This window comes from Desmodus rotundus, chromosome 9 (assembly GCF_022682495.2).
Source record: "Desmodus rotundus isolate HL8 chromosome 9, HLdesRot8A.1, whole genome shotgun sequence".
Classification (NCBI taxonomy): Eukaryota; Metazoa; Chordata; class Mammalia; order Chiroptera; family Phyllostomidae; genus Desmodus; species Desmodus rotundus.
Window position 1 is genome coordinate 74,628,804 of NC_071395.1, and position 26,336 is coordinate 74,655,139.

The 26,336-nt window shown below is 42.7% G+C and overlaps 1 protein-coding gene across 4 annotated transcripts in view; it reads left to right on the forward strand.

Moving 5' to 3' along the window:
- Window positions 1-26,336, forward strand: part of ZZEF1 (zinc finger ZZ-type and EF-hand domain containing 1) — a 110,624-nt gene that overhangs the window by 9,907 nt on the left and 74,381 nt on the right. For all 4 annotated transcript variants that reach the window (XM_053910560.1, XM_053910561.1, XM_053910562.1 and 1 more), the window contains exons 2-10: window positions 5,720-5,864; window positions 8,987-9,181; window positions 11,961-12,132; window positions 13,251-13,450; window positions 14,883-15,093; window positions 15,877-15,993; window positions 17,153-17,331; window positions 20,798-20,896; window positions 24,794-24,885. In XM_053910560.1, the coding sequence (XP_053766535.1) occupies window positions 5,720-5,864; window positions 8,987-9,181; window positions 11,961-12,132; window positions 13,251-13,450; window positions 14,883-15,093; window positions 15,877-15,993; window positions 17,153-17,331; window positions 20,798-20,896; window positions 24,794-24,885 (1,410 nt within the window). The remainder of the gene's footprint in view (window positions 1-5,719; window positions 5,865-8,986; window positions 9,182-11,960; window positions 12,133-13,250; window positions 13,451-14,882; window positions 15,094-15,876; window positions 15,994-17,152; window positions 17,332-20,797; window positions 20,897-24,793; window positions 24,886-26,336) is intronic.

Here is a 26,336-nt window from a genome sequence, read left to right on the forward strand (position 1 = left end):
TTCGCTCCCCGCCCGTTCGTCCCCGTTTATCTACGTGCGAATGTGGGGCCGTGGGGTCTGCTGCCCGCTGCTCTGCCTGCCCCGCTCTCTGCCACTCTGAGTCCGGCCCTCTCGGTTTATCTGTGCACGAATGTGGGGCTGCAGGGTCTGCTAGTGGTCAGACTGCCTGCCCCGTTCGTCCCACACTCCGCCAGTCTCCGTCCCGCCACAGCAACGCAAGTCCTCTCCACCCCGGCTGCCTGTCTCCGCCCCTCCTACTGGTCTGGATTTTATTTTTTATCTCCTTGGTGTCGGACTTCCTTGCCATTCGATTTTCTGTCAGTTCTGGTTGTGTGAGGAGGCGCAGTGTGTCTACCTACACCGCCATCTTGGTTCTCCCTCTATGGTTCTTCTTTAGACCAAGCTTGAGAATTGGGTCCTGGAGTCAGCCTGATTGTGGGCAGATTCTGCCATGTGATCTTGATTGACTTACATGACCACTCTGTGTTCCAGTTGCCTCGCCTGTTAAATGAGCATAGTATCTTCCTCCCTCCCTTCCTATGTAGTTGGTGTGAAGATTGTGAATTAGTTCACGTGAAGCACCCAGAACAGTGCCTTAGTGCTCAGTAAATGTTGCTGTTCGTTTTTTCCCACTTTATTTTACACAGATTATTTACTCCATCTTCTGAGTGAGAGCCCTTTCACTACTTCTCTTACACATGGAATGTGGGGCTGTCCTACAGATGAGTGAACTGAGGTGGTAAGTGGGTAGTGATCCTCTCCGTCAGTAAGCGGCAGGACTGGGACTAGATCCAGATCTTTGGACTTCTGACGGAGCCTGTTTCTCCAGAGGCGAACCAGCATGCAGCCTTTACATATAAGCCCGGTGCCTTGCATTCCGCGGGTCTGAGCGCCCAGTTCTGTCTGCGACCATGTGGGCACATTCTCATCTGTGTGCCACAGTCTCGATCCCAGTAATGGTTAAGAAGCTTCAGAAGGAATGGCCTGAGCCCCGTCTCCTGCTGCCCTCAGACCAAGGCAAATGGGTGGGAATCCGCAGTGAGCCAGCCCACTTTTCTCTCTTCTCTGCAAGGCAGATCAATAATGGCTTTCTCTCTAGACTGTAATAAGAATTCTTTGCAGTTTACTAGGCATCGTCTTCCTTGTGAAACCTTTGGATCCTCACAACAAGCTCTGAAAGGTTGGGCAGAAGAGGAGTTGACATTTAGAGAGGCCAAGAGTCTTGTGCCCGGTCTCAGAGTAAGCAGTAAATCTGACCAGATTTCTTCTTAGTTTGACTGTGTTTCTATTACTTCTTTATGAGTTTTCATTTTCAGGCTTTCTCCATTTTATTCCCACGGGAGAATACAAGCCTTCAGTGGTCTTTCACCTTCCTGTCCTTGTCCGCGGGCCTGCGCATCTCCTGTCCTCCCAGGAAACTGGTTTGTTGTTTTAGATCACTCTTGATAGTTACACTCTTATGTAAGTTTCCTTCGTAGCTGAGCTGTATAGTATTCCGTGATTACTTTTCCTTTCTTATACGTCTGTTTATTTTCTCTAGAGTTGACCATTGAATCGGTACTTTGCTTTTGCCTATTTTTTTTGTCTTTTATCATTACTTTAATTCCAGATTTTCTGCCAGTTGTCTAAAATCTCTTCTTCCATGAACACACAGTATGTTCAGTTACATGGGTATTCTATCAGTTCATCTTCTCAAAGTTAGTTTCCCAGAGCCTTCTGATCTGCTTCATTCTAAACTTGGTGTTCTCCCGATCTGCTGTGCAGGTATCACCTTAGAAGCTCCATTATCTGGGAATTTATTTTCTCTTGGTCGGAGCCCACTCTTCCTCTTTCCTGGCAGAGTCCTTCATTCTGGTGGCCATATCCTTTAGTAGCTTTCTGAGTAAGGGAGTATTAAGTCGTTCATATTCTTTTCCGAACCTTGTGTGTAAAGGAAAGTCTTCACTCTCCTCTTTCATAGTAATAGTATTGGGCTGAGTATGACTTCTGGGTTAGGAGAGCCCCCAGACGGTTGAAGGCACTGATCCCATTGCCTTCTGGCTGCCAGTGGAACTGCTGAGTTGGCCCCATTCAGACACTTAGCCTCTTACATGGAAACTGTTTTCCCTCTGGGAGTAGGAACTTCTCTTTCCTCTCAGTGTTAAGAAATTCCATTATGATGTGCTTTTATCCGTAGTGTAGGGTGTTCAGCCTCTGCAGTCTTAGAACTCATGCCCCTTGGCGTGGGGAAGTTGTCTTGAATCATGACGACTGTGACTTTCTCCCCTCCATGTCTGTGTTCCCTTCCTGTGGAACTCATTATTTGGATGTTGGACCTCCTGGACGGGTCTCCTGATTTATCTTCTCTTAGACTTTCCCGTTTGTCATTGTTTTGTCTTTTTGCTCTACTTTTAGGACACTTTAGTCAACTTTATCTTCCAGCCTAATAAGAATTATCTTCCAAAATCTACTAATATTTTCACTTTGCCTTGATATTTTTAATTTTCAATGGCTTATAAAAATTTTCTGAGTAGCCTGTTTTTAATAATAGTACTCTGTCCTTTCATGGCTGCAATGTCTTTTTTTAACTAGTGGTGGCAGTGGCTACACAACTCTGAATACACTAAAATGGGTCCCGAACTCTGGGCTGCGGATCAGTACGGGTGTGTGGCCTGTTAGGAACTGGCTTCGAGGGAAGCTCGCCTGAGCTCTGCCTCCTGTCCCCACCCCCCGCCCCGGCCCCCATGCAAAATAGTAATTTCACGGTGCAGAAACCTGGCAGACAGCTATCAAGGCAGACAACTACAGTGACTTAACCAAGTCGTTAAAGGTAACTTCAGTAGCAGTGGAACAGATCAACTCCTGATACAGTGTGCTGAGATCACTGTGTCAGCTCTACGGTGCTCCTGCTAGGAGTGCGCCACCCGAATGAACCCTGACGGAATGAGCCCAGCTGAGAAAGGCTCCACAGAACAGCGGGCCTGTAACTCTTCAGGTGTGTCAAGGTCATGAGAGACAGTGTGGAAAATCTACTTGACAACTGAAAAAAAAGAAAGGGGACTAAAAAGGTGGATGCTCTGCACATCTGGCTTGTGACCAGCGAAAGCCACTGTGCGATGAATTGGTGCGGCCCCTTCACTGGAAGCTCCCCAGTGCCAGTAGCTGTAGGTGTGTTCTCTGGGGCTTCTCGGCCGCGCCAGGGAAAACTCGCCCAGCTCTCTCACCTGGAGGGCAAGAGCCTGGCTGCCGGCATTCTGGGAGCCCTAGTGCAAGGTCGAGTCTCAAATATTTAGCATGGAAATGTCAGTCCCCGTTTTTGGGGTAGCAGTCAGTTGCACTGTGCCTGGTGTTCCCTAGATGAGATGATAAAATCGTACATACATGACGCTCTGTGTGACTCTTCAGAGAGACACCCCCTCCACCCGCCCCCTGGCTTCCGCCAAGATTGGGAAGAAGATTTGGGAATCTGGGAATCTTATTTTTTTCTCTTTAGGGGAAATTTTTAAACACAGGAAAATAGAAATAAGAGTAGTATGAACTCCCACGTACCTATTAGCCAGTCTCTATAGTAGTCACCAATAAAAAGGCCAATTGTATTTCATCTACACCACCTACCTTCTCCTCCAAATTATTTTGAAGCAAATCTTTTCATTCACAAATAGTTCATTTCATTTCATACATCATTATATATTTCTTTAAAAAAGAACTCTTTTCTAAGAAATATATACAATCTCATTATCACCCATTTCCCCTCAAAAAACCCTGTCAATTCCCTTAAGATTAGCACTTGTCCAGTCAGTTCTAACTGCTTTGTAAGACGGACTTTACGCCAATGCCTGAACTCTCAGCAGTACCTATTGCTGTCGGCCCCCGAGTCTTGGGAGCCCCGAAGGGTGGAGCAGCTTGCACCTCAGCTCTGCCCAGGCCAGCTTAGGGGTCCGTTCTCTTGGGTCAGCCAACTGAGTACTGCTCATCCACTTGCTTTCCAGCTTCCCAAATTTGGTTGCTGTTGCACCGTCACCTCTTCTTCGGGCTTGTTCTTTAACATTGCTTTTCAGTCTTGTCTTGGTGGGACCTCAGGAGGGAGCGGAGGTAAATGCGTTTTCCAGTATGACTTCTTTGAACACTCCTGATGGCTGGTGGTTCAGCTGTTGCGCTGAAGCCTTAAGGGATGGGGTGGACATTCCTTCTCAGAGCCTCCTAATCCATCTTTATACCCCATTGACAGCACGCAGTCCATCTTTATGGTGAGCTTTTCCCTCTGACCTCTAGCTAGTGACCTTCATTTTAACTGCTCCTTCCCAAACAGCTCAGCAGACAGTTGAAGAGAGAAGGCCACGTCACTCCCAGTCATGTTTTCTCCGCACTGAAGATGCCATGGTCCTTTGGCTGTTCCTCACAGGGCAGTTCCTAGTCTCCCCACCGTGGTCTCTTTCCTCTGCTGTGTCTCATTTCCTTTTGGTGTGTAGCTTCCAGACTAACTCAGCCTCTTTGATTGGGCAGAGTCAGAAAAGATTGGGATATCTTATCTCCTTTAGAACATTATACCTTATTAGTATAGCCTTTGGCCCTATTAACTTTTTGGATTATCTTGTTACCTTGAGTAGAGGCAAAAAATACTGAGATGTTGTTCCCAACCTCTATCCCCTGCATCCTGCATTTATGTCCTTGGTTTTTGGACCCAAACTAAGTAAGGGGTTGTCTATGTTCCTATTAAACATTGCATCGTTCAGAGGTCTGTGATGGAAATAGGGCTGTTTGCGTCAGTCACGAAATCTCAGTGGGACATTTCCATACTTCATGAAGGAGGAAAATAAGGAAAAGGAGCAGGCATTTTAAGGAGGAGAGATGATTACTTAGGAAAGAGGGTAGAAGACTCCTAGTGTTTCCTGATGAGGGATGCCTGTGAGTGCAAGCATCAGCAGAAGGAAAGAAGCCACTGACGAGGGAGGATTTGAACCTGGGGGGAGGGGAAGTTGCTAAGTGAGGGCAGTCTTGCAGACGTGAGAGGGAATGGGGTCAGGAGCAATGGAGGGGTGACAGTGCAGGTCAGAAAGGAGAAGGGGAACAACTGCACTGCTGCTGTGCTTTCACTTACGGGGCTCTGTTCCCTGTTACTTAATCCAGGCAGCAGCCTGCGAGTTTGGTAACGTTTGCTTCATCTTTCAGATCAAGAAGCTGAGGCTTAAGAAGGTAAAGAAATATGTATAAAATCACATAGCCAGTTAGTGACACAGCAGAATTCACACTGAATCTCACGCTGTACCCAGTTCCCCACATGCATCAGGAGCAAGTCAGATTATGGTTAAAGGTCAGTGAAAACGGCTGTGTAGTAGATAAATCATTCGCTCTCATGTGAGAAGAGTGTTTAAAAGGAAAAGCCCATCTAAAGCTGCTGGGTTACTCTAAGCCAGTTCTCTCTAATTCTAGCTTGTATTTGGCACTTTATAACCAGATGAAAATTTTGCGTTGGTTGCTTTCTTCTGAAATTATTTGGGGGAGGGGAGAGTACTCTCTTGAAAGGGAGATGAAATGATAAAATTGTATATACATGCAGTAATACTTGTATACATACATTCCACAAAGCACAGGGAGTTCCTATTTTGAATTTATTTGTTATTTGAATGATATATATGGAATCTTGTAAGAATAACAACAATTATTGATCTTAAAAATTGTAAAAAAAATATTTTTTCAAAATTTGGAACAGACCTCATTTTCTTGCATCTCTTTTTTGTAGGCATTTGCCCAGTTTGATGCCGAAGGTGATGGGACAGTCGACGCTGAGAGCATGCTGGAGGCCCTCAAGAATTCCAGTGGAGCTAATCTTCAGGGGGAACTGAGCCACATCATCAGACAACTGCAAGCCTGTTCTCTCGTTCCAGGTAGGGCCCTCATCCGAGTGCCAAATGCTACAGAGCCCTCTCTTCGAGCCAATATGAATTTTGCTGCACTACGGTTGTAATTAGGCAAGCTTGTGGGCACCCTGAAATAAAGGTGCTTTGTAAGGCTTGTGATCTGAATTAGTGTTCTGTGTAATCATCTCTTTTGTCCCCTGGTACAGTGATGGTTGAGCTATTCTACCGTTTTTATGAACCTTTGTCATGAGATTGCCTTTGTAGGTAATCTCTTTATTTGGTAGATCTCTTTATTTCACTCTCTCAAGAATCCTTTCCTGGTCCCTATTGTGTGTTCTCTTAACATCCTGCTGTTTCTCTTTTGCAACATATTAGCATTGTAATTAGCTACTTACTTACTTGTTAAATGTCTGTCTTGTCTTTTATGCTGTGAGCCCCATGAGGACAGGGACCTTTTCTTTTGCATCTGCCGTGTACTCACATTTAGCACATTTTTTGGCACATGGTAGGCAGTCGGTGTTTTTTTTTTAGAAAGCTTTCACTCTGAACTTTAAGTAAAAATAAAAATAGCTTGAAATTAAGTGATACTTTCTCTACACTGTATGTATAGAAAAACTTTGCTTTTGTTTTTGTATGGTTTCTTTTGGGTGCTCAGAAGACAGAATCATCATAATAAAATTATCTTTTTCCAGTGAGAAAACAAATTTGAAAGGAAAAATACACTTTGCAGACCATCCTTTTAGTCTCAGTCTCGTTTAGTCTCCTGCTTCGTGCACTTGGTGTCGTTATACTTGGTGTGCAGGGGTGTCAAACTCATTTTCACTGGGGGCCACATCAGCCTCACAGTTGCCTTCAAAGGGCCAAATGTAATTTTAGGACTGTGAAAATGTTACTCCTTAACAGTTAAGTGAGAGCTCGGCGCTGCCTCTAAGTAGAAACGAGGTGCTGGACTGGATAAAAAAAGATGGAGGGCGGGATTCGGCCCACGGGCCTTGTGTTTGCCACTGGTGGCGTGAGCCAAGCTAGGGCAGCAGTGGAGGCAGGTGTGCTAGACCCCTAGTTGTGAATCGGAGAGTGACCTCTCTGGGGTACTCTGGAGGATATGTTATATCATTTATAGAACGTTATATGGATAGCTTATACATGTTACCTTTTTCCTACTCTCATGGCAGTTAAAATTATACTTGAGTTGTGGTTAGCTACCTTATATTTTGGCATTTACCTATTATTCCTACTTGTGCATTATCAGCTTGTGGCAACATCAGGAACTTTATCTGGAGACCTCAAAGAGATGTTTTGGGAGGAGAGGAAAGCAGGGAGACCAGGAATCCGCCCACAGATAATACTTAGTGCATTGTTGCTCTGGGTGACTATGGGAAGAGGGGGAGATGACATTAGAGAAATTTGGGGTCCAGATCCCAAGGCGCTTACATAGCACGGTCATAATTCAGGACTTTCCTCATGATGTTCTATCAACACCCAAGTTGAAATTATTGTTTTGTCACGGTCTTAGGACAGACTTTAGTAAGCTGAGCTCACCTTTCTGATGGGATTTCAGTTTTGTAGTAGTCGGTCTTTCTAACCCAGACGGAAACTTTTTCCTTTTGTATCTCATTTTATCCGTGTTTAGTGTTTAAAAGAGAGACAGCACCTTTAATGAATTCATTGCTTGTTTCAACATATGAAAAAGTATTTCCCATGACAAGGATCAGTCTTTTTTCATACAGGTTCTGAGCAGATCAGGGCAGCGTCAGCAGTGTGAGGTCTGGGCGTTACTGTGGGAGTCTGCTAACAAAAGGAAAATCGTACAAGGAGGGCAAGGGATGGCACAGACTTCTGCGCCGTGGGAGGTCAGACCAGTGTCTTCAGGGTTTGTGTAGGGGGCATAATCAAAATGGGCTGCTTCAAGTGCAAAATTTCTTCTCAGCCTCAGTTTAATCTTAGAAGTGAATGTGAGGTTTCATCAGCTCTCATATACCTGTTTATTTACACTTAAAATGATTTCTCCTACAGACTTCTGGAGTTTTGCTCTTGGGTGCCGCTTACGTGGGTGTGTTCAGTTAGTAAAAGTTCAAGTGATACAATTATAGTACATGTACTTTTTGTTATGTGTGTTACATTTCATTAGAAAGTAAAAAGAAAAAAAATTCCCCCAAATCTACAGCTGTGCCTGAGCTCCAGTGAGAGCTGCCGTGTTCACCCTCTCTTCACTTAAGCCTAACACTCTTCTGGGTCCTGGCACCTCAGTTCAAGGCGTAGCATTGTAGGTTGTGGGGGACCATAAACAGGTTTAAAACGGGCAGATGTAGTCTATTTTGTGTTTTTGTCAGATTACTCGGGTTAATGGCAGGAAGAGGGTGGCAAGGGGAGCCACTGAGAAAATCTGGGTAGGTGTGTGAACAGGAGATGTTGGGGTCAGAGCCCAGACAGTGGCCAGAGGGTGCAGAGTGCAGAGGAGTCACAATGGAAAGAAAAAACTGGAATGGCGGAAGGAGCACTTGGAGGCAGTGCAAGGGGATGTTCCCAGTCCCGCCCCTTTTTTGTTGTCCTGGGGTGTCACCCGAGCCTCATTTTCCTCAGTTGCACAACAAAGCAACCAGTACGTTCAATGCCTTCCTCACTCCACCCCAACCTTACTGAGGGCCGAATGAGATGACGTGTGTGGAAGTACCTGATAAACTATAAAATGCCCTTGGAAATTGTGGTTAGGGCAGTAGTCTTACTATTATCATTGTCTTCTTTAGTATAAAAGCTGTGATGGTTTTGCTCTCAAATATGATAAACTACTCCTAGCCCATATTCTATAAGCAAAACTTCTTTAAAAACTTCTAGTTAGTTTTTATTTAAATACTATAGTTAGTATTTAAATGCTTATACGTTTTTGTAGTTTGGATTGAAACATAATTGTTCTTCTAAGTCTTCTAAAATTCTATTACACTCAAATGAAATTAATTTTAAAATTGAGATTACTACTAGTTCATTTCTTAAAAACTTGTTTAGATTATGAAATGATTAAAGCTGAAAATATCAATGAAGATTCTTAATGGCTGCTTTTAATTCAGCCACTTCGGATAGGCCACCAGGAAGGGGATGTGGAAACTATTGTGGTGGGTTCCCCAAAATCCCAAAAATGGATTTTGTCTGCTTAGGTTTCATAGACATATTTTCGGAGTCCAAGGAAGGCCGAGGTGGTCACGCGTCCATGATACTGCGCTTCCTGCATCGCAATCGGCTCTCTAGTGTGGCCATCCCCTACCCCATGCTGGACCACTGCAATAACATGAGCACCATGAGGGCTTCCGTTCTGAAGGAGTCTCTGGATGAGCTGGTGCAAAAAGAAAAGGGTACGTGTTCGTGAGGGGTTGTCCTGAAAATGCTCTATCATCATTTCTTTCAAAAGTAGTGTTTAGTGACGGGATGAACCACTCCTCCCTGCCTTTTTTTTCCTTAAAATATGATAGTGACCGCTTATCACATAAGAATGTGACCTGCCCCCTCACTCTTCCTTCTGTCTCCCTCCCCTCCATACTTCTCCCTTCTCCTCCCCTCCCCTTCCTTCCTTCCTTCCTTCCTTCCTTCCTTCCTTCCTTCCTTCCTTCCTTCCTTCCTGTTTAACACACTGGTTTCTCATCATTAAGGCAACTTCTCAGCTGTGACTTCAGGGAGGCCTTTCCTCATTAATCTCTCTCATTAATGCTCCCACCGTCCATCATTTCCCATCTCTGGTCACTATCACCTTTGCAGGTATAATGGTCTAAATTGCACTTATTATCTGAGGTGGTAGCATTACTATTTACTTGCATTTTTGTCTGTCTTATTCATTTCGTTACCCTTAGCGCCAAGAAGTATGCCTGCCACATAATTGGTACTCTGTGAGGAGCTGTTGAATAAATGAGGGAAGCCACTGTAGACTCACTTAGCGATGGCACCAAAAGTTGTGATGTGAATAGACAGGTCTGTGGAACAGTAGAGTCCAGTACATGTGGGAACGTAGTATCAGATGTAGTTAGTATTGCAGATCAGATGGCAAGATGAATTAGTAACATGTGGGGTTAGGACAACTGGTTAGCCATTGGTGAAAAAAATTAAACTAGATTCTTGCATTTTATTCACTAAAATAAATTTCAGATAGACCAAAAAATTCAACTAAAAAGAAAACTTTAAGAATATTAGAAGTACGTAGTTCCACTTCATAAAAACTCTAACATGGAAAAACCTTTCTAAGCAATATAGGAAACTCAGAAACTACAAAAGAAAAGATTAATAAATTAGACTATATGCAAATTTAAAGCTCTATATAGCAAAAAATATTATAAGCAGACTGAAAAACAAATAACGTTCTAGGAAACAAAAATATGAGGTCTGTCCAGAAGGTATCCATCCATATAATATGGAAAATAGAGACATTTATTAAAGAAGATACAAGAAACATTGTACATAAGACAGTGATGCCTCAGACCCTTCAAAAGAGGCACCTTAGGACCTCACACAGTTCTCCCAGTCGCTGTCCCATCACATTTTCCTGAATCGCCTCAACAGTCTAAAATCTCTTCCCTTTCAAAGGTGATTTTAGTTTGGGGGAAAGGCAGAAGTCGCAGGGTGCCAAATCTGGGCTGTAGGGGGCCTGAGTCACCTGGGTGATTTGATGTTTCACAAAAAAACTGCACAAGACCGTGGTGCATGAGCGGTGTGTTGTCATGGTGAAGCTGCCAATCACCAGTTGCGCATAGCTGCAGCCTTGTGAATCATCTGAGTAGTTTCCATGGAGGAATGTTCAAGCTTAATGCAAAATTTGATGCAGATTTGTTGTTCTACCCACTTAGTCACTTTGAATGTGACGGCCACACAGTACACATGCTCACTCAATGGCATCTACCGCCCCCACTGACTAGTATAGTGAAGTCGTCATTGTTCATGTACATCCATTCCAGTCCACTGTCCTTGGCTGCCAGGTCACATCGATGTGCAAACCATTCTCATTATATTAATAATGGCTAGACTTTTTCTGGACAGACCTTGTATATTTTGTAACATATTATGAAAGACTCAGTTTTTTTACTAACACTGACCTTGGGCAATTACTTGACCCTCTGTGCCTTAGTTTCCTTATCTCCAAGATGAATTAATACATAAAACAGGTGTGCAAAAATGCCCAGCTCACAGTTAACAATCAATAAATATTACCTATTATGTGTGCATATATCCACTATAATGTATGTAAAATATATAAAATGATAAGACTTGTGACCTAGTAGAAAATATATAAGGGTAGGACCAGCTCATACTCAGAAAAACACGTGGCTTAACAAGTTTCACTCATAATTAAAGAAATGTAGATTAAACTATAAAACACCATTTTCTTGGCATGGTTTTACAAATATATCAATGATTTAAGTACTGTATTATAATGAGCTCATGGAGCAGTCCTTGGCCAATTTCTGCTTTATATGAGTTCTTCGGAAGGAGAGTTCAATAAACATTTTTTTTCCCCCAAGGCTAAGTGCCAAGCGTATTTCTGTTATATATTTTTTCAGAGTTCAGCATTTTATGGAATGTGTTACAAAAGAGGTTTCGCCAAAAGACTATAGCCCATGTCATCATCAGATGCCTCAGATTCTTCTTTCATTGCCTCCACTTTCTCTCTTTGGCAATGGTGGAGGGACAGGACCTCCTGCTGGCACAGCATCAGCTGCTGGGGCAGGTCCATCCTGCAGATGAGGCTCCCGATGTTGACAATGGCTAGAGCCTCGGCAAACGAGCCTTGGCCAGAAAGGTTCAGCATTTACACTGGCTGCTTGAATGAAGGCATCGATCTTATCCTCCATCACTGTCACCTCATCATGATGTAGGATGAGGGCTGAGGAGATACAGGCAGGTTCTGAGAGGGAGGCCATGGTGCGATCAAATGCTAGGCGAGTGCTGGGCAAGTGGCCAGTGAGCACCGCCTGGCACGGTGCTAGTCGCTGGATGAAGTGAGGGCCTCACCCCAACCCTGTGTTAGCTTCCTTGGAAGGACCAAGTACCTCACTGGCAGCTGGGGAAAGAGGACAGATATTTTAAATGAGCCCCTTTTTTCCCTTTATGAGAGAGATGCCACATGATAAAATCTGGTTGTCCCTGCAGAAAGCCCTGGAGACCTCACTAGAAGCCCAGAGATGGATAAACTCAAGTCAATAGCAAAGTGCTATGCTCACATAGAAGCATCCTCCAACCCTGCAGACATTGACAAGATGACAAATGGAGAAACGTCATCCTACTGGCAGTCAGATGGCAGTGCGCGCTCACACTGGATTCGGTGGGTGGTAGGATACCAGTTTTTGAGTGAAAGTCAAAGAAAATTACCTGCATTCTTTCTCTTATCCCATCAATGTGTTAAAAAATTGTTTTAAAAAGTTTTAGAATAGTAATATTTTCTACCTAACTGTGTTGTGTTTTTATTATTGTGACTATCTGTGAGGGTGCTTTAAGAATCAAGTAAAAGGGCCCTGGCTGGTGTGGCTCAGTGGGTGAGTGCCGGACTGTGAACCAGAGTCGCCATTTCAATTCCCCAGTAGGGGGCGCATGAGAGGCAGCCACACATAGATGTTTCTCTCCCTCCCGTTCCCTCTGTTAATAAGTAAAATCTTTAAAAAAAAAAAGAATCAAGTAAAAGGAATCATAAATTATCATGCATCTTGGTTTAAGTAGTCATAAACATGGATAATTTCACTTTAACAGAGAAAATAACATTGACTAATATTTTATGATACTGATTTCATGTCTTTTTCAGGCAAATTAGTATCACAAGGGACAAGTACTTTTTTTATAACATGTGATTTCACTTGTTAAGATCCTTACTGTATATTTAAAAAAATCTGTATCAACTAAATTGGCTAGTTTAGAAGAGGAAGAGGGAATGGGGTGGTCAGAAATCCTGGAGTGGAATTGGTGACAGTAAACCATGATATTTCTAGAAGTTCTGAAGCTACTATCTAACTTTCCATCTATCCCTTCAGAGAACAGGCTAATTTTAGTTGGTGGAAATAGAAATAATTGTCATGTCTTCTCATAGAGGAGATAACCTTTAACCATCTAATTTACAGATTATGAGATATACTTAGTTCTTTGGATGCAGTTTAGAATTTGCTTCTTACCAGGTAAAATAATTTTGCTAGAATATTCATATTGTACTCTTCTGTCTGTACTAATAGCTTAAAGGAAATATAAGATTAATCTTGAACAGAAATGAATTTTAGAGACTTAGGAAAGTCATAAGGACTATGAAACTAATAGCCAGCATTTGAAGTTAGTTGGTTTTAGGAAAATCAGTCTTTGGGAAATGTCAAATATAAGATATTAGGGATGAGACTCGTGGAACCTGCAAGTTCTCGACTTATATAAACATTTGTAGTTTCTGTTCTCCGTTTTTTCCAGTTTAAAAATGAAGCCAGATGTTGTGCTGAGGCACCTGTCCATTGCAGTGGCTGCCGCTGACCAGAGCTACATGCCGCAGCAGGTGACAGTAGCAGTGGGGAGGAACGCCGGCGACCTTCAGGAAGTCCGTGATGTGCACATTCCCAGCAATGTCACCGGCTATGTGACACTGCTGGAAAATGCTAACATCACTCAGCTCTGTGAGTCAACCAAGAAGCATCTTGCCGTTCTAACCAAGGGTATTGGGAGGGAGGGAGGAAATAATAACCTTTTTAGCAGGAAGACCTCTGAAGTGAAGAAGCTATTTTTCTTGGAGATTTGACTTGCTTCTCATGATGCACATGAAATTATTTTATCTGTTCCGTGTTTTTAAAAGTTATAGAAAAGCAGTAAAGTCCTTTTAAATTACAAATATATTATTCTTGTTTTCTTACTGGAAAATTAGAAAAATATAAACAAAAATATTCAAAGTCCCACTACTCAGGGATATTGTCACTGTGAATTTGTTGGGGTGGATCCTTCCAGACCTTTTCTTGTATTTGTGTGTTTATGTGTGTGGATGTGTGTATGCTTACACACCTACACACGTTTTTAAAATAAGAAGTAGGGTTGTGTATATATATTGACGTCTATCTCTACATATCTTTTAACAAAAACAGTGATATTCTGTACATGCCCTTTTGTAATTTTTTAACATGTTGTCATCTATATTCACGCTCACCTTTATTTAGTGTTGTAAGATTATGCCTTAATTTTCACCAGCCCTTTTATTCTTGGACATTTAGGTTGTTTCCATTTTTATACTCTTATAACCTTGCTTCACACATAGCATTTTGGAAATAATCACAATTCTGTGATTTCTTTCCAGGCTTATTTCATTCAGGGAACCGGAATGCTTCATGTTTTGTCTCATTTCTTCTAATGCTTTCCTGGGCCAAAAGGAGTGTTCTTTGCTCAAGGGAACTGAGGCCTAGGGAGGTAGAGTCTTCGTGTCTCTCCCCTAGGCAAAGAAGTAGTTACGCTTGTGGAGTAGAAGCTTCCTGTCTTATACTGGGATGGTCTTTCTCTTAGTTGTGTCCTTTTCAAAGGCTCACATTCTTCTCTCCAACCCAAATAAGAAATTATGAGAGCTCTTAAAAGTGAGCTTCACTTATGTCATCTATTTGGACTTGATTATTAAAAATAAATTCTTATAATCGCAATGACCTCACTACTGTTTTATAACTAAATCCAAATTTTAGAACTCTATGAAAAATTCTATAAATATTTTTACTATGTATTTAATCAGTATTTTTCAAATGCTCTGTGTTAATTTTCAAGACTCATAAATTCCTAAGAAGCTTTGTGATGTAAAAGTTTACATTATTATATTACATTACATGTATTACATAAATACATGTATTTATACGTTATTCTTACGATTCCTTAGATTGGTCCATGCTTTTGTGATGTTTATTATATACTAACTCCATTGCACACATTATTTATTTCTGGTATTAAGGTATATCTTCAGAATTTTCTTTTTGAAATGTGAATTACTATTTTGCTTTTTTTTTTTTTTTAGTTGAGAGCCTAGCTTTGCTGAACTGAAGAAGTTAATCCAATACTGAATTTGTTGTTTGTGCTTGACAGATGTCCAGATTAACATAAAGCGTTGTCTTAGCGATGGATGTGACACTAGAATTCACGGTCTGAGGGCTGTTGGCTTTCAGAAGGTTAAAAAGTCCGGGGTCTCGGTCTCAGACGCGTCTGCAATATGGTACTGGTCTCTGCTGACATCTCTGGTGACGGCTTCCATGGAGACAAACCCTGCCTTTGTCCAGACTGTGCTGCGCAACACTCAGTAGGTCACGCTCTCTGCTTTCCACTTACATCAAGGCGGGCTCATTCTTCTCTGACCCTTTAGGGATATCACTGGGCAGCCTTTGACCTTTGACCGTGGAGACTTAGTCAGCTGCTCAGTCCCAGGTGCCCTGTGGTTTCCTGTTTATGCCTTCAGCTCCATTCTTGTGAGGCAGTCACGTATTCCGTTCCTGTTTCTTATCCTTTGGGAAACAGTCCTCACATTTATGTAGCACTCTGTACTGGAGAAAGCCCTTTCAGACGCTATGCATTATTTACTGACTTACACTGTGAAATGTGCCTGCAAAAACTGTCCCTGTTTTGGAGATGAGGATATTGTGACCTCCCCTGAGTACATGACCAGGCGGTGATAGATCAGCTGAATCTAGGTCTTTGGACTCCAGGGTCCAAAGAGGGCTCTTTGTCACTAATGAGAGAAATCTTTGCAAGGCTACTAAACTAATTTATTTTTAAATGTAGGGCACCCTTAAAAATTGTCTTCTAAAAAGCTGTTAGGGCGAAAAGACCCAGCAGTAACATGCAAGGCAAAACAACCAGCTTCAGTAACAGTGGGGTATTGGTATTGTACGTGTAGAAAGAAACCTCACTGACCGACTTAGCACCGTGACTGCTGAGGGGAAAGGGGGGGTTTATGTTGTGGACCATGTTCTGTTTGGTTATAAGGGATTAATCAAGACAGGCTTCTAATGATTTATTTTTTCGTCTTTATTATTAAATTTGTTTTTGCCTGGGTTTGTCCTAATTTTACATTTTACACTTCCAGAAAGGCGCTGCAGCACATGCCTCCACTGTCCCTCTCACCGGGGTCCATGGACGGCTCAACTTTCCTGTCTCCCAATGTTCTGGAAGAAGTAGACAGCTTCCTCGTGAGGATAACTAGGTAAAATCAAGGTTGATGCGATGGGGTTTGTGGGGGATAGTGGGCACGTATACTTGTTCTTTTTTTAAATGTGTGTGTGTGTGTGTATAAATATAAAATCTTTTAAAGAGCCCCAGTAAAAATGGTTCATTTTTGGTTACTGAGGAGAAAGTGAAATAATATGGGTAAGTTTACCCATATAAACTTTATTATCTAGCAGTATCACCTGACCTTAGGAATTGGGGGTGAGGAGGGTATAGTCCTCTGAGTCAGTTAGAACAGATGTCCCAAAATCCAAAATACAAAACTTCTCAGTTCATGCATATCCCCAGCCCATGGCCTTCCTCAGAACCTGCTTACCTCTCTGCGCAGACCTGACGAGCCGGACTGTCTATAAAACTGGGAAGGGGACCTGGATAGCGGGCTCACGTAGTGTAGGGACACTTAGCTCTGTCTCAGTAACCCCTGAGGGTGTTACTATGCTAGAGTAAAAACCAGGTCCTGGGCACCTAGATAGTTTTAAAAGTTTCCTTGTAATGTGTTTTAAAAAGGCAGAGAAGTGTGATATGGAGTAGACCTAAAATATATTTTTTTAAAGATTTTATTTATTTATTTTTAGAGAGCAGGGAAGGGAGAGAGAAAGAGGGTGAGAGACAGCGATGTGAGAGAGAGACAACTGGTTGCCTCTCATGCACCTGACCAAACCTGTAACCCAGGCATGTGCCCTGACCAGGAATTAAACCAGCGAGTTTTTACTTTGTGGGAATGTCCACCCAACTGAGCCACACCAGTCAGAGCTAAAATACGTTTTCAGTGCTTGAAAGAATAAATCCCTAACGCTCTGGCCAAGCCAGATCATTACCTAGCCTTCTTAATAGCAGAGGCTTATTGCAGCTGCTTATTTATTTTTGGTTGGTAAAGTTTGACTTGTTAAAATTGATATTATTAGTGTTATTTAATACTTATAGATTAGGTTACAGAAATGAGGATTTAATTACCTGATACTCTGGGTTGATTTAGTCTTTCCTTAGTTTATCTTAAGTATTTTGAAAAAGTATTTCTGGTAAACATCAAAAGCACATGGCAGGCCGATTTTACTTAGGGTGATCAATTACATGGGGTTTGAGCTACCTGGATTTTTCATGTTGTTAAGAAATGAAGTTTTACTCTTTGGTTATAGCTGCTGTTCTACTCCAGAGGTGGAGCTGACTCTTCTGGCTTTTGCACTGGCAAGAGGAAGTGTTGCTAAAGTGCTGAGCTCTCTGTGTACTGTGACAGACCACCTGGACACACACTATGAAGCCTCGTCCCTCATCTCGTCCATGGCATCGGTCAGGCAGAACCTACTCCTTAAATATGGTAAGTGGCCTAGGCAGGATGGACAAGTCAGCAAACCATTGTCTGTGTGGGACTTGCTGGCATCTTCTTATCTTTTTGGCTAGATTATGGACTGGGTTGTTGGAGTTATACCATAATTCCTGGATAAACATCCTCTTTTACTGGGGTTGGCAGGGAGCAGGGGGATGGAAGTAGGTTCATTTATGGCAGCATCAAGGGAAGAGGGGCTGAGGGTCCACTAGGCTGTACTTCTAGGATTTACTGGCCTAATCATTTTGGCTTGGTGGCCGTTTGGTCACAGCCATCTTTGGTGAAGTACAGGAGTCTCATCGTGTAGGCCAAAAGGGTTAGGAACGTGGAGTACCTCTCATCTCAGGGAGGGAGGGAGCTAGCTCTGACACAGTGCAAAGGATCCTTGTCTTCGAATGCATCCCTGTGATAGCTGGTTGGAGGACGTATATGGATGTACATACATGCCTGCCACCGCTTTCCCCTCCCGGATGGTCCATCTTAGCACCTTTCTATTTGCCCAGGATGGGGCCTCCTAATCCTTCTCAACACAGGAGCCCCTGCAGCTACTCCCATATGACTATAGTTGGCATGTGAGAGACAGCTTATTTGCCATTCAGCCTCTAAAGTTTCTGTCCACAAAGTATAGTATTGGATCCCATCCTCTTCAGCAGTAGAGGCATTGCTGTGATATTTCCGCCATGATATTTGTACCTTTGCCTTAATATCAGTTCATTTATTTTATGTTCAAATTTTAAAACCAGATGATTGATGTCTTATAAATTAAGATTCCCCCCTAAATTTGGAAAGGTCATTTTTTGAAGAAGTAGGGGGCCCCTTGCATGTATGGCTGGTTGAGAGTGATATGTAGTGTCCGGAAAACACTCTCCTGAAAGGTTTTCAGTCCAGATAAGCATTTATTTGGGCAGGGAGCACAGGATAGGGAGGGTTACTCAGGGGGATGCTCCTTATTGGTAATGTTCTAGTTCCGGGTTGGGTTAGCGGCTGGTGGGTATTCATTATATTATTAAAACAAAGGAAAAAGAAAAGTTTTCTGATCATTATAGCAAAAGTTGATTTTTATAATTCTTAAATTTTCAAAATTTTCCTGGAGGTGTTTTAAAGAAACAAGACCCAAACCCCTAAAGCATTTATATATTTAAATGCAATTACAGTTAAAATTAACTATTGGCTCCAGAACAGTATTTTGGGAATGTTTCCCACCTCCATATGTTGAATCTATGGTATTAATCTCCTTCTCACATTGTACTTTTTTCCCGATTAGCAGTTGTTCTAGAGAGCTCTTTTTAAAAAATATATATATTTTATTGATTATGCTATGACAGTTGTCCCATTTCCCCCCCCTTTATTCCCCTCCGCCTTGCACACCCCCTCCCGCCTGCATTGCTCTTCTTTAGTTCATGTCCAAGGGTCGTACCTATAAGTTCTTTGGCTTCTCCATTTCCTATACTATTCTTAAACTCTCCCTGTCTGTTTTGTACCTACCATTTATGCTGCTTATTCCCTGTACTTTTTCCCATTCCCACTCTCCTACTGATAACCCTCCATGTGATCTCCATTTCTGTGAATCTGTTTCTGTTGTAGTTGTTTGCTTAGTTTTTTGTTTTCGTTTTTGCCTTTTAGGTTCAGTTGTTAATGGCTATGAGCTTGTCATTTTACTGTTCATGTTTTTGATCTTCTTTTTCTTAGATAAGTCCCCGTTAACATTTCATATAGTAAGGGCTGGGTATGATAAACTCCTTTCACTTGACCTTATCTGCCCTTCCATTCTAAATGATACCTTTGCTGGATAGAATAATCTTGAATGTAGGTCCTTGCCTTTGATGACTTTGAATACTTCTTTCCAGCGCCTTCTTGCCTGCAAGGTTTTTTTCTGAGAAATCAGCTGATAGTCTAATGGAAACTCCTTTGTAGGTAACTCTCTCCTTTTTTCTTGCTGCTTTTAAGATTCTCTCCTTATCTTTAATCTTGGCTAATGCAATTATGATGTGCCTTGGTGTGTTCTTCCCTGGATCCAGCGTCTTTGGGACTCTCTGAGCTTCCTGGACTTCCTGGAAGTCTATTTCCTTTGCCAGATTAGGGAAGTTCTCCATTATTTGTTCAAATAAGTTTTCAATTTGTTGCTCTTCCTCTTCTCCTTCTGGTACCCCTATGATTCTTATATTGGAATGTTTAAAGATGTCCTGGAGGTTCCTATGCCTCTCCTCATTTTTCTGAATTCTTGTTTCTTCATTCTTTTCTGGTTGGATGTTTCTTTCTTCCTTCTGGTCCACACCGTTGATTTGAGTCCCAGTTTCCTTTGCCTCACTATTGGTTCCCTGTACATTTTCCTTTGTTTCTCTTAGCATAGGCTTCATTTTTTCATCTAGTTTGCAACCATATTCAATCAAGTCTGTGAGCATCCTGATTAACAGTGTTTTGAACTGTGCATCTGATAGGTTGGCTATCTCTTCGTCGCTTAGTTGTTTTTTTTCTGGAGCTTTGATCTGTTCTTTCATTTGGGCCATTTTTTTGTTTGTTTTTTGTCTCTGTGCGTAATGTAGTAAGGCGGAGCCTTAGGTGTTCACCAGGGCGGGGCAACCCACATTGCTGTGTTGTGACTGGCTGTATGTGGGGGAGGGGTCTGAGAGGGAATAATGGTGTTTACTAAGCTCTCTGCTGGTTTTCAGTCACTTCGCCTGCTACCCACAAGCCAACTGGGCCCTTCCGGTGCTGATTCCTGGGTGGGTGGGCTTGTGTACATTCTAGGACCCTGTGGGTCTCTCCAACGAACTCTCCTGTGAGGCTTCGAGTTTCTCCTGCTGCTGCTTCAACCCCCGCAGGTGTTTTCAATCAGAGGTTTGAGGCTTTATTTTCCTACCCTGGGACCCTGGGTTGTGCAGTCTGTCTCGCTCCCCAGTTGTTCCTCCCAGTTTATCTGCATGCAAATGTAGGACTGCCCAGTCTGCAAGCCATTGCCTCGTCCGGTCCGCCAGCCACTGCCTTGCCATGAGTCCTCTCTACCAGGCTGCCCGTCTCCACCCCTCCTACCAGTCTGGATGAATGTTTCTTCTTTAACTCCTTGGTTGTCGGACTTCCATACAGTTTGATTTTCTGTTAGTTCTGGCTGTTTTTTGTTTTTAAATTTGTTGTTGTCCTCCATTTGGTTGTGCGAGGAGGCACAGTGTGTCTGCCTATGCCTCCATCTTGGCCAGAAGTCCCCTATATCTAGAGAACTCTTTTTAAAATCACTTAGGGAGATAAGCTGTACTTTGTCTTTTAGGAAAGCACAAAAGATGGTGTCGACTTTTGTCTGTTTCAACTTGTAAAACAGAGAAGTAGTATAAGTTGTAAATGGGTAACTTGTTACTCAGCGGTCTCGATGGCCACAGGCACGCCATTCCCCCTGATGTGCACACTAGCTTTCATTTCTTTTGTAGCGCCAGCTTAACACAATCTCTCTCTTTTGTTTGATCAGGTAAGCCTCTCCAGTTGACTCTGCAGGCTTGTGATGTCAAAGGAAAAGAAGAGAAGTCGGGGCCTGAAAACCTCCTTGTTGAACCGTGGACAAGGGACGGTGAGTGGTGGGTCTGCCTGTGTCTAGTGCATGAAAAGGGCCACAGTGGGGTCACTAGACAGCTGTGTGAGACCACACCCTGGTCCAGCGTGTTCAGGATGTGCAGTTGTCACTTCAGGTTTTCCCACAGTTGGCAGTGGTCCCTGAACCATCTGTGTGGTTTCTTTATTTCTGGGCTGTATTCTGCTAGGTGTTGGTCACCTGTAACAAAGATACTTGAGAGACTTCAGTTTTAAAAAGCAAGGATACTTCCTCTTGGAGTATGAAAAGTTACCTTTTTAAAGTCCAGATTGTGTTTCTATTATGTTAACTTTGAGCATTAAGAAACTCAGTGGATCAGCGCACTCTAGAGCTGAATATACAATTTAAGAAAAGGGTATTTTTCAACATGGCCACTCTGGCATTTGAAGTGTGTAGAAGGAAGCCTCACTCCTTCCCTATTGTCAACATGATAATCACTGATACACTTTTCAACGTCAGTTGTTGTAGGTGGGTTGTTTTCCTCATCCAGAGGGGTGTTTGTGAGTCTCTTCCTCATCCATCTTGTTGGCCAGCCAGTTAGTCGCCTACTTATGTCCCCTTTCTATTCCCTGTTCTGCTTCGAATATTGCCAGTTCAGTAAAGGAAGTGGACTGTTTCAACAATTATCAAACACTGAAAGGAACTGGCCTTACTGCTGTGAATTTGCTTTCCCCTTGGCTCTCTTCTCAGCTATACAGACCTCTTGTGTTCCCAGTGGTCCCTCTTCTGTATCCTCTTTGTTGTATCCATTCTTAGAACCAGCGAAGTAAAGATCTCTAAGGAAACGTGCTTTTCCCCGTTGCACCTCCTCTACTTGGTAGTCGTCTTAAGCAATAGACTCACAGTAGACTGCCTTCTTGAAGTCCTTCCTGAGCCACTAAGCCTCTGCTAATACATTTTCTTCACTGCACCCATTTCCTGCCATACTGAAGGCTACCGCAGGCAGCTCAGTCACCTGCACCCAGAGTAAGGTTGGGAGGAAGCAGTGGCAGCTCTTTGCCCTTTCCCCTTTGCCAGGAAAGGCAAGACCACTTGGCCAAAGGCTCTCTGCATTTCGCCTTTACTCTCAGAAGAACTGGGATTTCTGTCTCTGGAGCATGCAATTCAGAATCTTCCCGAAACCAATATATGAATTTTCTTATGCCGTCGTCATCATCCACTAAAAATCCTCTCTTGTTTTATTTTATCTTTTCTTTTTTTACTTCTATAACCATTTCAAACCGTGTCTCCACCTATCTTTTTTTTTTAAGGATTTTTTTTTTAGAGCAGTTTTAGGTGTACAACAAAATTGGAGGAAGATACAGATATTTCCCATAAACCTTCTGCCCCACACATGCATAGTCTCCCCAGGTATCCACATGACTCACCAGAATAGTACTTTTTGTTTTTTGGGTGTTTTTTTTTTTTTTTACCAAGGGTGAACATCTTTTGACACATCATAATCACCCAAAGTTCATAGGGCTCACTTATGTTATATATTCTGTGGGTTTGAACAAATTTATAATGACATATACCCATCATTATAATATTATACAGAGTATTTTCATTGTCTTAAAAATCACTGTATGGATTTTTAACACTATTCTGAGTCTTAAAGGACTATTCCTCGTCTGATTTGAATATTGTGTTATTACTCCTTGTGTCTTATCTGCCTGCCTCTCCTAACTCTCCTCCAGGAATGCATAGATTTTGTGAACTAGTAATAGTTTGTGGAGTTTTTATTTTTGTTGTGTGTGTGAGTATGGGGGAGGAGATTGCATTTCTCCCAGCCACTCCCTCCACAGCCATCACTCTCTGTGTCTTGTAACTCAGAGTAGGTGTTGGTCTTTCTTGCTCTGCTGCAGAAACAGCCTGAGGACATAGGAGGGACAGGGGAAGTCCTCACAGACAGAACTGTAGGGTTTTGAGGAGTGATTTATTTCTTCCCCTTCTGAGGGGGAAGTTCTTTTCGCTGTAAATTCTCCAACGGCGGGAAGTATCAGTCCCAGACAAGTGCCGCTTGCTGCCCAGAGTGTCAGGGAACCAGCATGGACACTCAGAGGGCGAACTCGCCTGCGGGCCAAGGCCACCGGTCTGGTGCTTTCAAGGAGCACAAGGTGCTGCCAATATAACTGAAGGGGCAGATTTATTAAATTCTTTAAATCTATGATTATTTTTTTTCCTGGCATTTTAAGAGAATCAACTGGGCACAGGGGCATGGTGTCAAAACAGATGTAGCTTTACACTATCATAATTACACACGAGCTGCTTTTTTACCAAGAAAAGGAACATCAAAGGTTTCATTTACTTACTTCTTAAGATAGATTTATTTATTCATTCATTCATTCATTCATTCATTCATTTTGGCCTTAAAAGTGCTTAAATGTGTATTTGGTGGTAATGTTATTTAAAAAGAGTCTGATTCTTTTGACTTAAAGTTTATTTTGTTTTGGCTACTTTGAGACTAATTAAAAGTGCTAATTAGTTAATTTCTAGGCAGTATCTCAGCCTTTACGACAGATTTGATTAGATAGAGACATCCAGACTCCTGGGAAAGTGACAGTTTAATAATTGATGTAGTTAGTATTACTACATCAATTTAGTATTTTAGCATTTACTGTTTTTAGTATTACTGTTTAGTGGAATTTGTGTGATTTTTATGGCTATGTGATTTATTAAAATTGCAGAATTACATCCGATAGAACTAGATCATATAATAGCTTATCTGTGAATTAGTAAAAGTTCCTCTGGATTTAATTTTCTTGGTGTTGGTAACAAATTTTGCATATTATTTTGCAGACATTCAACTTTACAAATTTTTCTTTATTGAACTCAGTGTAATGAAATAAGAAGCATGAAACTGGTTTTAGTCTTTTCATCTTGATAAAGTGAATGGTTGAGAGCAATCCATGGTCCTAGGAAGAGTGGTTGGTTAGTGTTGACTTCGGTGAATGATATAACCTCCGTTATATCATTTATGGAGGTTTGAAAGAGAAAAGCAGCCTTGGGTCTAGCAGTAGACACTTTGTAAATTATTAAAGGATAATTAGCAACAAAAAAGGTAAACTGTGATCTCATACAAATATAAAGTGAACATGTCAGACTTTTTATTTATGCCATTAATTAGTGAGGGAACCAGTACGATGTTACAAACACTACAACGGAGAATTCATAAAATACAGACCAGTGAGAACGCTGACAGCAAGCTCCACATACAAACAAAGTCAGCCAGCACTCATAAAGAACAACCAGCTGCCTTTCCATGGAACACAAGCTTTATTTTTGCAGACGACAATCATTTGCACTACTGTCAGTAGTCTACAGTTTACAGAGTTGTGAAATAGCCCAGAGGCAACGAAAGGAGGAGATACCCAAGGGGGTGCTGCACAGAACACCCAGCAATCTTTTCACTTCAGAGTCTTTCACGATCTTTCCTAACAGAGTATTCTAAAAGCTGTCTAATCCCTCTTTCTGCTGCGAAGCCTGCTTGCCTCTGTCAGCCAGGTCAATGTCAGTCACGGTTTTAGGAATGGCTCAGAAAGATGATTGACTGTCCAGTTTTTTGTCTCTGAATTAAAGTCACAGTTTTTGTAAACTTTTTTGTTTCTATATGGGTACCTCAGAGCAGCACTACCTACGCAGCTGAGACGGCTGTGCCCTGAGGAAGCTGTACCTGGCCCATGGTCTGTTACCTAGGGGCTTGTCAGTGGGGTTGCATCTGTCCAGAAGAGAAGTCTTTTTCTGATTTCTGTGAAATTACCAGATGAACTAGTTATTGCCTGTCTTGAAGGATATGGTTTGTTTTGTTGATCTTAGTTCTTAGGATTAAAACAAATGAGTCATTCTAAGTTTCATTCTAAAACTAAGTCATTCTAACTTAGTTTTTCCGTTTTGCAGGTTTTCTCACAGAGACTGGAAAAACCAGAGCGAGTACTATTTTTTCTACAGCGACTGAATCTGCCTTCCAAGTTACACAGATCAGAATTATGGTAACTCTCATGCTACCTTCTTTAAGCAAGGTTACTACCGTTTTGAAAAATAGGGTTATAGTTTAAAGGTGCGTGTTGCTGGTTTTCCACTGAACAGTTAATGATTTTTCTGTGTCAGGCCTGTAGCAGAGGGCAGGGACACAGAGGTGGATAGATTGTTAAATCTGTGAGTGGTGTGAACATAAGGATTGAGGAAGGTAAGGGATCATTTCTTGGGATGCAGCTTTCTAACTTTTCCTGGACTTAATGTATTTGATTTCTCCTGTTCTTTCATTTGGGGCATGTTTCTTTGTCTCCCCATTTTGGCTGCGTTTCTGTATTTGTATCTGTGTATTAGGTAGATCTGCTATGTCTCCCAGTCTTGGTAGGATGACCTATGTAATAGGAGTCCTGTGGGGCTCAGTGGTGCAGGCTGTGTGATCACCTGAGCTAGGTGCTCCCTGAATGCCCCTTGTGTGGGCTTTGTGAGCCCCGCTGTTGTAGTTGAGTCTTGATTGCTGTTGGCCCATCCATGGGTGGGGTTGACCCTGGGCTGGCTGGCTGTGAGGACTGACCTGACCACAGTGTACAAGCTGCTGTGCAGGGGTTGACACCACAAAGTGGAATTTATCCCAGCAGGGTCTGGCGTCTGCTGTGTGGGTCATGCTCTGCTGTAGTCTGAAGTCCGCCACTGGGTGTGTTGGTTCTGGGGCCTCTTGGGAGGTACTCAGGTGCAGGTCAATGTCAGATGCTGTCTGTGACTCACCCTGAGCTACTTGTTAGGAGCTACAAAGAGATCTATGGTTGGTGGCTGCCTCTGCTGGGCCTGAGTGTGTATGAGGGGGCCCAAGCCATGTATGGAGGCCAGCGTCCACTAGTACTGAGCCTGGGGCAGGTCAGCAAAAGGCCCAAGGTACTCCAAGATTTGACTTCCACCTGACTACCTTTTGGGCTCAGCTGCTGAAAGAGCCTCTGTGTAACTAAGTGAGTTCTGTAAGGCAGGTTCAAGTCTCCAGGTAGAGGCAAGTGATGTTGACCTAGTTGATAGTGGGTCTGCGGCCACTCAGCAAAAGTCTCAGGGTGCCTCAAGGCCAGCTGCTACCTATCTGGGGCTGTGGACCTTTGTGGTAAGGCAGGGTCTCAGGGAGCCATCAGGGTGAGACCAGCAGAGTTTATCAGGCTAAACAGATTAAGATTTGGCCTTCTGGAGAGAGGACTCTGTACAGGAACAGTGGCACCAGGTCAGGGCGCATGGAGAAAAAAATGGCCTTTGCCCTAGAGCCTCGCTACTCAGTCTCTCCCTGTGCATGTCTGACACCCTCGGAAAGACTGCAGTGGTCCCAGGCTGCCTGCAGCTAGCTAATTCCTAAGCAGGGCAGGAAGTTTGGCAGGGTTGGGCCATAGGGAGTTAGGAGATTGGAGCTAGTGGATCTCCCATGGTGTGGGGCTGGACATGGGTGGGAAATGGACCT